The following is a 14,459-nucleotide window of genomic DNA, read 5'->3' as shown; positions in this document are numbered from 1 at the left end:
TAGCTGCTAAGGAGCTACTCTACTGCAGACATCCCACCTCTCCCGGAAGTTCCAGGAGTCTCCCGCAAATTGATGGTGCTACCTCCCTGATATGAGTTTTTGCAGAGTGGGATGTCTGCAAACCCTTTCTCCTCTTTCTATATTACTGAAATTACACCCTAAATACTCAAGTGCTATAGAAATGGTACAGAACATTAGAACTAAGGTTTTAAACAGTTAACATTTTCTCTTCACACTTGTGTTTTGTGTCTCAGTGAGAAAGTTATCAGTTTATTTTATGAACTTATTTATTCTACTAATTGTCTATACGAGTGACTACTCTTCTGCCTTTTGCTAACTTTATTAAATCTTTTCATTGCAGTTCATAGAAACATAGAAAACCTACAGCACAGTACAGGCACTTCGGCCCACAGTGCTGTGCCCAACATGTACTTATTTTAGAAATTACCCAGGGTTACCCAGAACCCTCTATTTTTCTAAGTTCCATGTACCTATTGAGGAGTCTCTTAAAAGACCCCCTCGTATCCGCCTCCACCACCGTCGACAGTAGCCCATTCCATGCACTCACCTCCCTCTGTGTCTTAAAAAAAAACTTGCCCCTGACATTTTCTCTGTACCTACTTCCAAGCACCTTAAAACGGCCCGCTCGTGTTAGCCATTTCAGCCCTGGGAAAAAGCCTCTGACTATCCACACGATCAATGCCTCTCATCATCTTATACACCTCTATTAGGTCGCCTCTCATCCTCCGTTGCTCCAAGGAGAAAAGGCCAAGTTTGCTCTCTATTCCCTATTCTCATAGGGCATGCTCCCCAATCCAGACAACATCCTTGTAAATCTCCTTTGCACCCTTTCTATTGTTTCCACATCCTTCCTGTAGTGAGGTGACCAGAACTGAGCACAGTACTCCAGGTGGGGTCTGACCAGGGTCCTATAAAGCTGTAACATTACCACGCGGCTCCTAAACTCAATCCCACCATTGATGAAGGCCAATGCACCGTATGCCTTCTGAACCACAGAGTCAACCTGCGCAGCAGCTTTGAGTGTCCTATGAACACGGACCCACAAGATCCCTCTGATCCTCCGCACTGCCAAGTGTCTTACCATTAATACTATATTCTGCCACCATATTTGACCTACCAAAATGAACCACTTCACATTTATCTGGGTTGAACGCCATCTGCCACTTCTCAGTCCAGTCTTGCATCCTATCGATGTTCCACTATAACCTCTGACAGCTCTCAGCACTATCCACAACACCTCCAACCTTTGTGTCATCAGCAAATTTACTAACCCTTCCCTCCACTGCCTCATCTAGGTCATTTATGAAAATCACAAAGAGGAGGCGTCCCAGAAAAGATCCCTGAGGCACACCACTGGTCACCGACTTCAATGCAGAATATGACCCATCTACAACCACTCTTTGCCTTCTGTGGGCAAACCAGTTCTGGAACCACAAAGCAAGCTTGGATCCCATGCCTCCTCACTTTCTCAATAAGCCTTGCAGGGGATACTTATCAAATGCCTTGCTAAAATCCATATACACTACATCTACTGGTCTACCTTCCCCAATGTGTTTAGTCACATCCTCAAAAAATTCAATCAGGCTTGTAAGGCATGACCTGCCTTTGACAAAGCTATGCTGACTATTCCTAATCATGTTATGCCTCTCCAAATGTTCATAAATCCTGCCTCTCAGGATCTTCTCCATCAACTTACCAACCACTGAAGTAAGACTCACTGGGATATCTCTATTCCCTTTCTTGAATAAGAGAACAACATCTGCAACCCTCCAATCCTCCAGAACCTCTCCCATCCCATTGATGATGCAAAGATCATTACCGGAGGATCAGCAATCTGCTCCCTACCCTCCCATAGTAGCCTGGGGTATATCTCATCCGGTCCTGATGACTTATCCAACTTGATGCTGTAAGTCATCCCTACAATCGCTAAGGTCCTTTTCTGTAGTAAATACTGAAGCAAAGTATTCACTAAGTACCTCTGCTATCTCTTCCAGTTCCATACACACTTTTCCACTGTCACACTTGATAGGTCCTATTCTCTGATGTCTTATCCTCTTGCTCTTCACATAATTGTAGAATGCCTTAGGGTTTTCCTTAATCCTGCTCACCAAGGCCTTCTCATGGCCCCTTCTGGCTCTCCTAATTTCATTCTTAAGCTCCTTCCTGCTAGCTTTATGATTTTCTAGATCTCTTATCATTACCTAGTTTTGTGAACCTTTCATAAAACTTCTTGACTCGATTTTCAACAGCCTTTGTACACCATGGTTCCTGTACCTTACCATCCTTTGCCCATCTCATTGGAATGTACCTATGCAGAACACTACGCAAATATCCCCTGAACATTTGCCACATTACTGTTGTACATTTCCCTGAGAACATCTGTTCCCAATTTATACTTCCAAGTTCCTGCCTGATTGCTTCATATTTCTCCTTACTCCAATAAAACGCTTTCCTAACTTATCTGTTCCTATCCTTCTCCAATGCTATGGTAAAGGAGGAAGAATTGTGTTCATTATCTCCAAAATGCTCTCCTACTGAGAGACCTGACACCTGACCAGGTTAATTTCCCAATACCAGATCAAGTGCAGCCTCTCCTGTAGTCTTATCTACATATTGTGGCAGGAAACCTCTTGAACACACCTAACAAACTCCACCCCATCTATACTCCTCACTCTAGGGACATGCCAATCGGTATTTGGGAAATTAAAATCTCTCACCACCATCACCCTGTTACTATTACACCTTTCCAGAATCTGTCTCCCTATCTGCTCCTCGATGTTCCTGTTACTATTGAGAGGTCCATAAAAAAAACACCCAGTCAAGTTATTGACCCCTTCATGTTTCTAACTTCCACCCACAGAGTAGACAATCTCTCCATGACTTCCTCCTTTTCTGCAGCCGTGACACTCTGTGATCAGCAGTGCCATGCCCCCCCCCCACCTCTTTTGCCTCCCTCCCTGTTCTCACTGAAACATCTAAAGCCTGGCACTCTTAAATAGCCATTCCTGCCCCTGAGTCGTCCAAGTCTCTGTAATGGCCACAACATCATAGCTCCAAGTACTCATCCACACTCTAAGCTCATCCGCTTTGTTCATAATACTCCTTGCATTAAAATAGACACATCTCGAACCATCAGTCTGAGCGCATCCCTCTTCTATCATCTGCCTACTCTCCCTCTCACACTGTCTCCAAGCTTTCTCTATTTGTGACCAACCTCTGCTTCCTCCATCTCTTCAGTTAGGTTCCCACCCACTCCCCCCCCCCCAGAAATTCTAGTTTAAACTCTCCCCAGTGGCCTTAGCAAACCTCCCTGCCAGGATATTGGTCCCCCTTGGATTCAAGTGCAACCCGTTCTTTTTGTACAGGTTGCGCTTGCCCCAAAAGAAGTCCCAATGGTCCAGACATCTGAATCCCTGCCCCCTGCTCCAATCCCTCTGACATGCATTTATCCTCCACCTCACTCTATTCCTATACTCACTGTCACGTGGCACAGGCAGTAATCCCGAGATTACTACCTTTTGAGGTCTTGCTTCTCAATCTCCTTCTTAACTCCCTGTAGTCTGTTTTCAGGACCTCCTCCCTTTTCCTACCTGTGTCCTGGGTACCAATATGTACCACAACCTCTGGCTGTTCACTTTCCAACTTCAGGATATCGTGGACGCTATCAGAAATATCCCAGACCCTGGCACTTGGGAGGCAAACTACCATCCGTGTTTCTTTCCTGCATCCATAGAATCGCCTGTCTGACCCCTAACTATAGAGTTCCCTATCACTGCTGCCATTCTCTTCCTTTCCCTACCCTTCTGTGCCACAGGGCCAGACTCTATGCCAGAGACGTGGCCACCGTTGCTTCCCCAGGTAGGTTGTTCTGCCCCCTCTCCCCCCCCCCCAACAGTACTCAAACAGGAGTACTTGTTGTTAAGGGGGACAGCCACTGGGATAACTTCTAGTATCTAACTCTTGCCCTTCCGTCTCCTTACTGTTACCCCCCCAAGGCCCCAGTGTGACTACTTGCCCATAGCTTCTCTCTATCACCTCTTCACTTTCCCTGACCAGATGAAGGTCATCGAGCTGCATCTCCAGTTCCCTGATGCGGTCCCTAAGGAGCTGCAGCTCTATGCACCTGGCGCAAATGTGGCATTCCGGGAGGCTGGGAATCTCTCGGACATACCACATCTGACACCCAGTACAGAACACCGGCCTCACAGACATACTTTCTGTTCCTCACCAGTAGATAACTTCACCTCAAAGCACTATCGCCAAAGCTCTGCTGAACCAAAGCCCTCCTACTCTGTCTCCCTCTTCTCTGTCTCCCTCTTCTCTGTCTCCCTCTTCTCTGTCTCCCTCTTCTCTGTCTCCCTCTTCTCTGTCGCCCACTCCTCTGGCGCCCGCTCTATAAAGCTGTCTTCTTTTAAATCCTTCCTGCCAGTCTAACTCACTGACATCCACGCGCTTACGCAGTCATGCCTTGATCCCTTGCGCAGTTGTGCCTCGATCATTCCCTCCTTTAGAAATGCATTACATTAGATTTCTGTAAATTTGAATTTTGGTATCTTCTCATCGTGCTTATCTGCGTCCAGTGTTTTTTTTTACAATTTTCATAATTTTAACTTCTGCAACCCGTATTTGGTGGTGTTGGTGTCTCTAGCATTATGTCTGTCCATTACTGAAGCAGCTAAGGGCAGATCCACATGTGGATCTTTACTCTTCACCAGATAATTCACCTCACCTTTTACTCATAGATTTATACCAAGTTATTACTCAGTCTTGCAGAAAATAGGGAGAAAAATGTGATAGCTCTAGTCATAAAATGCTACAAATCTTAACACGGTGAAAAATGAACTTGGGGTGTTTTTTTTAGCACTTCTCTTTGAAGAATAATTTTTAAACACAGATGCTACTTGCTGTTGGTAGTTTTAAGGTGCTGCTATTCTAAAACTGTTTGTACATGAACTCTTGCACTAAAAGAATTCTCTACTTATCCCGGGGCCAAAGCAAACAAATTTATGCTTTATTGTTGAGAATTTGTTCAATGCAGTATCCTTTCTCTATGATAAGAGAAATTAATTAAATTTCTTTCCTCTTCCAGGCTATATTTAACTTAACAAGAGAGATATTCAGTGAGATTTTTGCAGAAGACCCCAATGCCAGGCAACCTCCATGGATGAAGTCGAGCAGGAACTGCTCTGCTTATTTTAGGCGAGTGAGGAACCCACAGGATATCAGTGAAGTGAAGGTAACTTTTCCTTGCTTATCAGAAATAGTGCAGGAAAATGATGGATTTGAGCTGAATTGTGTAGACTGCAACGACAAAGGACTTTGTTTTTGTGAAGTGGCCACATGTTTTGGTCACTGAGAAATCCCATCGTCAGCACATCTGAAATACATTATAGACTGTCTTCCTTTTTTCACTTAACTCAACATTTTTTTTATTTGTCTCCATTGTGTCAGATTTTAGTATAAACCAGTGAAAAATCTGTAACTTTTCTCAGCTTCCTTCCAGAATACTAATCAGAAACAAAATTTACGATATTCTTACATAATGTTGCACCTTTTAAGGTGAAATAGAATGATGCTTCACTGACTAATCTTGATGAATAAGGCCAATCCAAAAACATCCAGCACACAAAGCTGGGATGGCACAAGTGTTGAATAATGTGTGAAAGGCAGATCATCAGATTTCAATGTGACCCACAAATTAACAACATAATGAATGAACCATGCCTTTTCACCTCCAAGACTCATTACTGATATTCATTAGTTACTTTCCCTTCACCTGCCCTGCTCAGATGATTAGGAACAAATTAATAATGACACTTTGGGGAGGTTGTTGGGGGTAAAGATTACGGTAGCGGGCAGTGGTGGACTATTCACAGGGCCATGTTGAATGATGCAATAAATTTATCCTCCTGAAAATTTGTTCCCTTTTGAATGCTCTGGTGTAATCTTTTACAGCTTGTATTGAGGTATTCAGATAGGTACAGCATAGAAACCAGTCTTTCAGCCTCCCAAGCCTATACAGACTATCAGTCATCCATTTGCACAAATACTACATTGATCCCATTTTTCTCTCCACATTGTCATCTCCCCACAGATTCTTCCACTTGTTTACACACTCAGGACAATTTACAGTGGCCAGTTAATCTATTAGTCACCGAGAAAACGTGTAAACTCCATGTAGACAACATCCAAAGTTGGGGTTGAACCCCAGCCTCTGGTGTTGTGAGGCTGTGGCTCTACCAGCTGTGTACCACCCCAACACACGTAATAGGCAAGGAAATAGACTGCTCATTCTCAGAGAAGAGTTCAACAGACTGCTTTCTTCTGTTTTTTAAACCTCCCCTAGTTCTTCATCAGTTCAATTCTACCATCCCCTGTGGCTCTCTACGACTTTCTGGAATCCACCTTTATCTTCAGTCTTGAAGGTTTATTTATTACATATATTAAATTTTGCTGGTGCTTTAAGTTTGCTACAATTTGAAATAAAGCTATAAATTTGATCAAAAGAAGAAATTGTAGAAGGCAAACTCTTTAGGGGAGGGTTGAAAGCTGTGGGGCCGCAGTGTGAGTATTATGATGTGTGCAGCAGTTGGTATTTCTCCTATGCTTCTGTCCATAGAGTTTCATTTCCAGTGAAGTCCTGAAGCTGTTTGGGTTCAGTAAAGAACAAAACCATAAGACTGACTGGCAAAAAATGATGAAATTTGGCAGGAAGAAACGGGACCGAGTGGATCACATTCTGGTAAATCCAATTCCTGTTCTAAAGTAGTAGAGTTTTTACTTGTCCTTAATTATAGGACTGTTATCTCTGCATTAGTGAATTCAACCTATTTCAAATGCCATATGCCTTTGTGTCTTTATGCCTGCTTTTATATACTGTATGTTCTAAGAAAATGGTTTACGTTTCAAATTGACCTGAAAACTAGAAACATTTCAAAATTTCCCAAGAGTTAGCATTATAATCTGACTTTATGACAGCACCACTCTAAGGATAAAGCTAGCTGACTGCTAAGAAGAACTTATCCAAATTGAATACCATCTGAAGATCTTGCGTCATTTATTAGTCAGAATCCCAACTTTGTAGTACTGTAGAAATAATGTTCCCACAAAAGTTGCATCTTGAGAGCAAACAGTAAGTGTCAGGCTTAGCAATAATTTCCCTCCATTTGGCTTTAAAAATGTCACAGAAGCGTAGTAATTAGTGTGACGCTATTACAGTTTGGGCCATTCCGGAGTTCAAAGTTTAATTCTGGAGCCATTCTGTAAGATCTCTGTACGTCCTCCCCGTGAAATGCTTGGGTTTTCCCAGGTTCCTTTGGTTTCCTTCCACAGTCCACAGAGTTAAGTTAATTGGTCATTGTAAATTGTCCCATGATTAGGTTAGCATTAATTGGATTTGTTGGGGTGGCGTGATTTGAAGGGCCAGAAGGCACTACCACACACCGTATTACTAAATAAATTAAAAATAAAATAAAAAGCTGCCATTAAACCAATCAAAAAGTAAAGTATTCGCTTATGTTTTCAGCTTGAGGCTTGTGCCCTCTAGATATAGACCAGAGCTCACTTTTTCCTGCTTCATAAATGTATTTCTATCTTGGAAGTAATATAATAACTTACTACTCCAGTCATGTTGTGTGGTTTGTGAGCGGCGTTCTTTGTCCCTGAGCAGTTTAAATTCCTGTTCTTTATCTTCCAAAATCAATAGGGACCTTTTGGTCTCGACTCCACAAACAGAAAGAAAAGGAAATCCATTAAAAAGCCTTTCTTGAGTTTTATGTCAGTGCCCTGTTCCAGCGAAATGTTAAAGCACCCTATCCCTATCAATATTGTGATTTAGAAAGGTGTTGCACTGTGACTGCTATAAATCGTTTCAAAAGAATGTGAACAGAGGAGGAAATTAGTTCCTCAACCTTTGTAACATTAATGAATTAGATTATGTTCAAGTTTATCATCATTCAGCCATATACATGTATACCACCAAATGAAACAATGTTCCTCCAGATTAAGGTGCACAACACGTATAACTCACAGTAATATTACCACAAATAACAAATAATGCGCATTTACAGTAAACAGTATAAGGCTACTAGTGCTTCGTAAATGAATAGATTGTGTCCAGTCTGTAGTAACTCATCTTCAAAACCTTAATAATCCCATCTAACAACAAAACTTATTTTTCATAGCCCCATCTTGAGCTTTTTGGGCAGAGCTCCATATTTCAGTGTCACTCATGAATAACCCTGATGTTAACTTGAAGGTGGCTCTGCAAGCACAAGCAGTTTCTCTGTAATCTTCAGTCATCTTAAATATCTCAGTGGAACAGTTCCTCAGGCTGCACACTCCAGTAATACAAACTTAGTCAATCTATGTGTCTTTATAATTTAACTCTTTAAGCCCTAATATCGTATGGTGCGGGATCAATTGGACACATCCATTGATATTTCCCCAAATCCTCTGGAGCTTCTAACTAAAGTATTAGTGCTCTTCAGAGTGCATGGGTGTCTGTGGGGCACCCAACAGCTAAGGGTAGAGGCGATCCTGAAGTTAGGATAAAAAGTGAAATAAAACTGCACAACCTTAGGTATCCCAAAGTTTACCTTTGTATTGTCTTTTACACACAACAAATACAATATCTCCTTTTGCAGGTCCAGGAACTTCACGAGGAAGAAGCTCAATGGGTCAATTATGATGAAGACGAGTTGTGTGTGAAGATGCAGTTGGCAGATGGAATTTTTGATGCCCTGATTAAAGACACAGTAAATGTACTTAATCAGATTCAAGAGAAACGATCGAAGCTTACTGCATCTTAACTGCAGTCACACCATCACATGACTAAACTACATTAAGAACTCAAGCATGTCAGCAAGCTGACCTTCAGCCTGTGAACCTATCCCATCCAGTGGGTTGTCACCTGGCATGTTGGTTTGTGAATGAGAAGATGATTTATCATACTGACCTCATCGTGAAGTAGGCAGCGTGTGGAAGCCAGAAGTGCCAATTTTCCCTTCCCTTCTTTATTTGTTATTGTTCCATTTATTTATCTAAACTGTAGCATAGTTTTGAATTGAGAAGTTTGCACATTAATTTTGTTCTGATTTATGCCTGTTTACTTTTTAAAAATGTGACCATGTATCTGGAGGTGCTATGGTTTCTGTGTTTGGTGTTTTGCTAGCTCTGAGAGTTGATGACTCTCAACATGCATTGAAAGTAAACAGGATCTCTGAGCTAGAAGTGTATCTGCATGATTGAAGTGGAGGACAAAAAGATTTTTGACATAGCTTCTTCATTAACCTTTTCTGTTTTAAGTTATTTTCAAAGAAAGCATAGTGTTTTATTCAATTAAATGGGCCCTACTGAGTTCATTCTAGGAAATGTTGCACCTTTGAGATCACTTGTTAGTTCAGGAGCTGTTTTCTTAAAGAACTGTAATTTGGATCACAGCATCTTGACTTGGAAGTGAATCAGTGCAGCGTTGTTCCTTGCACTCGTTTGTACACTGCACTCCAAGGTAAAACTGCACCTAAAGAATGATTCTTTAGTAGATGGAGAGAGGTAGTCATGGATGCTAGATCGCAGATTCCTTTACCTGAGGAACACAAAAATGACCTCACTGTACATGACATGACACACATTGAGAGAAGTTGGTTGCTTTCCAGTTTGCACTCTTTTTTTCAGTGATATTATATCTAAGGTGCTACTGCCTCTATCTTTGACGGTGAGTGCAAGATGCTTAATGAATGGTTGAGAAACACTGGTTTTGATGAGGAGAATGGTGATATTTTTCAATAAGGCTTACTCGAGTTGGGATGCTGGCTGAACATTTCCTTTTCGGTGTTCAGCTCCTGGAACAGCTTCCTCACAGCTCCAATCACCCAAGTTTAATCCAGACCTCAGATGCTATTTGCAGAACTTGCATGGACTCCCTGTTACTGTATGGGGTTCCTCCCACATTACAAAGTTTTTTGGGGTTAGTTATTAATGGGGCTGATGTAAAGTACCCCTAGTGTGTAGGTGGGATGGGAACTGGGGAGAAAATATTGCAGGTAAAATTAGTGGGAGACAGGATTGCATAGTAAACCATTTACTTCATCAAGTCTCTGTTTTAGGGAAAGATGGTCATGTGGAGATAGTCTGGGGATCATTGAGATCGATCCTCAAACATCAAAGGCTCAGCTGCTCAATATCATAGAACAGTTTGTGGGTTGGAACTGCTTCACTCACTGGAGGAGGTAAACAATCTTTCAGATTGCTTTTTAACCTGGTTATTAAATAGTATTTTAGTATTCAGTAAACATCTTTCCTTACCTCATGATCAGAACTGGGGCATCTGTTCAAGTAATAAAATTAACTTTCACCAGTCAGCCGGAACAGCATTTTCTATTGGAAGTCCAAGGAAATGCAGTTTAAAGGAGAAACATTCTCTTTTGAGCAAAAACAAAAGAATGGATTTTGGTTAGGAGCAAATTTTACAGAGGTGCAATTTCTGCACAGCAGTGCAGTGTGGATTTCCATGCACATTGGATGCCTTGACACCTGAGGGGAGAAGTAATCACTAAGCAGGGTTAAGTACCATCCATAGTGTAATGAAGCTTAGGTCGAGCAAGTACTGAACAGACAAGCAAGTTCAGCAATGCTCAACTTGACAATGATGCCAAATCTCTTCTGTTCATTGCACAATATTGACCAGGTTTCTATTCACTTATTTAATTTAGTAGATTGCTGACTTACTGCCTTAACCCACATCAACAGCAATGCTAGTGTTTGGTCAAGAGTTGGTGGGTTAACAACTAGGCAGAGTTGGTATGCGGCACTATTACTGCTCAGGGTGTCAGATTTCGGAGTTCAGTTCCGAAGTCATCTGTAAGGACATGGAACGCGTGGGTTTTCTCCAAGGTCTCCAGCTTCCTCCCACAGTCCAAAGACATACAGGTTGGCAGGTGAATTGGTCATCGTTAATTGTCAGTGATTAAATTAAATTGGGGGTTGTTGAGTGGTGCAGCTCAAAGGGCTGGAATAACCTATCCTGCGCCGTATCTCTAAATAAAATAAAATATTGCAGTAAAAACTGAAATTCTAGATAGGGTAACATCAACCCTCTCATCTCCCCTGCCTCTCTCCTCCACCCTCCTCTCCAACAATTAGCAGAGTACCAAAGGAACTGGAGCAAATTTGCAAACGTGCTTCTTACCAAACTATTTGCTACTGAACAAACACCCCATGTTCATTGACTGATGGGGTAACACTCTTCCTTCAGATACAGGTTGAAATGCAAACCACAGGATCCAAGCCAATAATTAATAAACACAACTTACTCAGTAATTATAGTGTTCTAATTCGCAGCCTGTTCAGGGAAGTTGTGACCAGTTTATCCATAGGGCTCGAGTTTAAAATGATTGCCTTAGTTACTTATATACTTGAGAAAGCCAGTGCTGTGTATGCAAGGCACAAGTTCTTGGCTGCTCGATGACACAATAAGAGAATGAAACCTATTTATTTAGAACTAGGAGTTCAAATGCTGCTGTGCTCAGTGCTGTTCCTTGTCTCCCCATTACGTGTGCTCAGTCTCTGTTACTCTGCTGGGTAGACAAACACAAGGGGATTTGCCTATGTGTACTTTATAGTGCAGAGCTATACAAAGGAGTACTTGACTGTGTATTTGTATAGTTGTGTGAATGTGTGTAAATACTGGTTGAGCATTCCTATCTGAGGCAATTCCCTTCCCTTTTGTAATTTTATGGGAAGGGCCAATGTGTGCAGTATGGAAATGTAAAATAGGTTTTTCTGTGTATATATAACTATAATATATATATTTGATAACAAATTGACTTATTAATACTTAAGAATTTTGTAAATAAATCACTATTGATTTCTAAGCCGATTCAGTATTCATTTCTTTTCTCATCAGCAGTATGGTTGAGAACAATCTCCTCCCTGATCAGGTCGAGTGGCATAGTGAAAACGTCATTATTCTACTCTTACAGCATGAAACCAGGTTCTTTAGCCAAACTTGTCATACCAACTGTGTTGCCCAGTAAGCTAGTCCCATCTTGCCTGTGTTTGACTCATAGCCCTCTAAACCTTTCCAATCCATCTACTTTCTAGATGGCACATAAACACTGCTAATGTCCCTGCCTCAAACAATATTTTTGGCAGCCCATTCCAAATATATATCACCCTTTGCGTGAAGAAGCTGCCCTGATGTCCATTTTAAATCTCTTGCCTCTAATCTTAAACCCATGCCCCCTTAATTTTAGCACCACTTTTTTTTGGGGGAGGGGGAGACTGTACTTACACCTTGTCTTTACCCCCCAAGATCCTGGATATCTTGTGAAATGGAAGAGATGTTTTAGGCCGAGACCCTTCATCAGGACTGGAAAAAAGTGATGAGAAGACAGTAAGAAGGTGGTAGGGGGAGGGGAGGAAGAAGTATAAGGTAGTAGATAACTGGTGAAACTGGGAGAGTGGGAGGGCTGAAGTAAAGAGCTGGGAAGTCGATTGGTGAAAGAGATGAAGAGCTGGAGAAGGGGGAATCTGATAGGAGAGGACAGAGAGCCATGGAAGATATCTTTGGAGACAGTTTCTGTAAACCCACTGATTCTGACAGCTACCTGGTCTATACCTTTTCCCACCCCGTCACTTGTAAAAACGCTATCCCCTTCTCTCAATTCCAAAATCTGCTCTCAGCGTGAAGCTTTTTATTCCAGAATTAATGAGACATTCTCCTTCTTCAAAGAGAAGGGCTTTCCTTCCTCCATCATCAATGCTGCCCTCAACCACATCTTTTCCATTTCACACGTCTGTCCTCACTCCATCCACCTGCCACCCTACCAGGAATAGGGTTCGTTTTGTCCTCGTCCACCACCTAAACAACCTCTGCATCCACACATAATTCTTCGTAACTTCCACAATTTCCAACAGGATCCAACCACCAAGCACATCTGTCTTCTCATCACTTTATTCCAGTCCTGATGAAGGGTTTCTGCCCAAACATTTGACTGTTTACTCGTTTCTGTAGATGCTGCTTTCCCTGACTACTAATGCCACTCCACCCCTTTAATACCTCCTGCTCTATCACGTGTAAAACAGCGGAACTTTGAGCAGAAAATCGAGCTGCCTGTCAACCTCCTGCAACCAAGTCTTACCAATAGCTACAATCTCATAATATTATGTGCTGATCCATGATCTAAGCTCATCTGCCTTGCCTACAATACTTGCATTGAAATAGACACAACTCAGAACATTATTCCCACCATGCCCAACCTTTTAATTCTTGTCTTCATTTGCAAGCTTAACAACATCTTTCCCTCTCAACCCTATTCTCCTGCCTTCTCCCCATAACCTTTGACACTTACTAACCTATCAACCTCCCCTTTAAACATATGATGACTTGGGCTCCACAGCCATCCATGTCAATGAATTCCACAGATTCACCATACTCTGGCAAAACAAAATTCCTTCTGATCTCTGTTCTAAATGGATGTTCCTCTATTCTGAGGCCCTCTGATCCTAGACTCACCCACTATAGGAAACATCCCCTTCACATCCACTCTGTCTAGGCCTTTCAATATTCAATAGGTTTCAATGAGATCCTCACTCTTTCTTCTAAACTCCAGTGAGTATGGGCCCAGAGGCATCAAACACTCCTTATGCATTAACCCCTTCATTCCCATAATCATTCCCGTGAACCACCTCTGGATCCTTTGCAATGCCAGCATATTTTACCTTAGATAAGGGGTCCAAAACTGCTCAAAATACTCAAAGGGTGCATTGAGTATTGTGCCTTCTAAAGCCTCAGCATCACGTCCTTGCTTTTATGTTCTAATCCTCAAAATGTATATTAACATTGCATTTGCCTTCCTTACCATCGACTCAACCTGCAACTCAGCATCTGTTCCATCTAAGAACAGAAGAGCTCACAGTCCTATACAACTCCACACCTACCACACACTTGATCAAGAAATGATCACTCCCTAATAAATTCTTCCTGCATGAGGATTCCCGAGTTGCCTTGCAGCTCTGATTTTGAATTTTCTCCCTGTTAGAAAGTAGTTAGTGCCTTTATCCCTTCTACCGATGTGCATGACCATACACTTCACTATACTACATTCCATCTACCACTTCTTTGCCCATTCTCCCTGTCCCAAGTCCTGCTTGTCCAACACTTCCTGCCCCTCCACCTATCTTTGTGTCATCTGCAAATTTGGCCACAAAGCCGACAATTTCAGCCGTCTAAAATGTGAAATCACATATAAATGTACGGGGTCTTTCTTTTGTTACATTTAAAATGGCGACTTTGTTATGTTAATCTGGGGAATGCGGCTTTGTTGTGCTTTAAACCTGAAGAGAGTTTGCGCTAACAGTTTGTTTTACTTTAAAATGAGATAACAGGGTTCTATTAGCCAATGAGTGGTTATATATCGTTTTGTTTTCGGATACCA

At 41.9% G+C, this 14,459-nt stretch overlaps 1 protein-coding gene across 9 annotated transcripts in view; it reads left to right on the top strand.

The window, feature by feature from the left end:
• The window catches only part of cep350 (centrosomal protein 350), a 251,684-nt gene extending 239,791 nt beyond the window's left edge, over positions 1-11,893 (top strand). For all 9 annotated transcript variants that reach the window (XM_063063672.1, XM_063063675.1, XM_063063671.1 and 6 more), the window contains 3 exons: positions 5,111-5,257; positions 6,641-6,763; positions 8,667-11,893. In XM_063063672.1, the coding sequence (XP_062919742.1) occupies positions 5,111-5,257; positions 6,641-6,763; positions 8,667-8,831 (435 nt within the window). In that variant the 3' untranslated portion in view covers positions 8,832-11,893. The remainder of the gene's footprint in view (positions 1-5,110; positions 5,258-6,640; positions 6,764-8,666) is intronic.
• The last annotated feature ends 2,566 nt before the right edge of the window (positions 11,894-14,459 follow it).

Source organism: Mobula hypostoma, chromosome 12 (genome assembly GCF_963921235.1).
Source record: "Mobula hypostoma chromosome 12, sMobHyp1.1, whole genome shotgun sequence".
NCBI classification, from domain to species: domain Eukaryota; kingdom Metazoa; phylum Chordata; class Chondrichthyes; order Myliobatiformes; family Myliobatidae; genus Mobula; species Mobula hypostoma.
The sequence above is the reverse complement of the archived record's forward strand: the minus strand, read 5'-3'. Positions and strand labels throughout refer to the sequence as shown.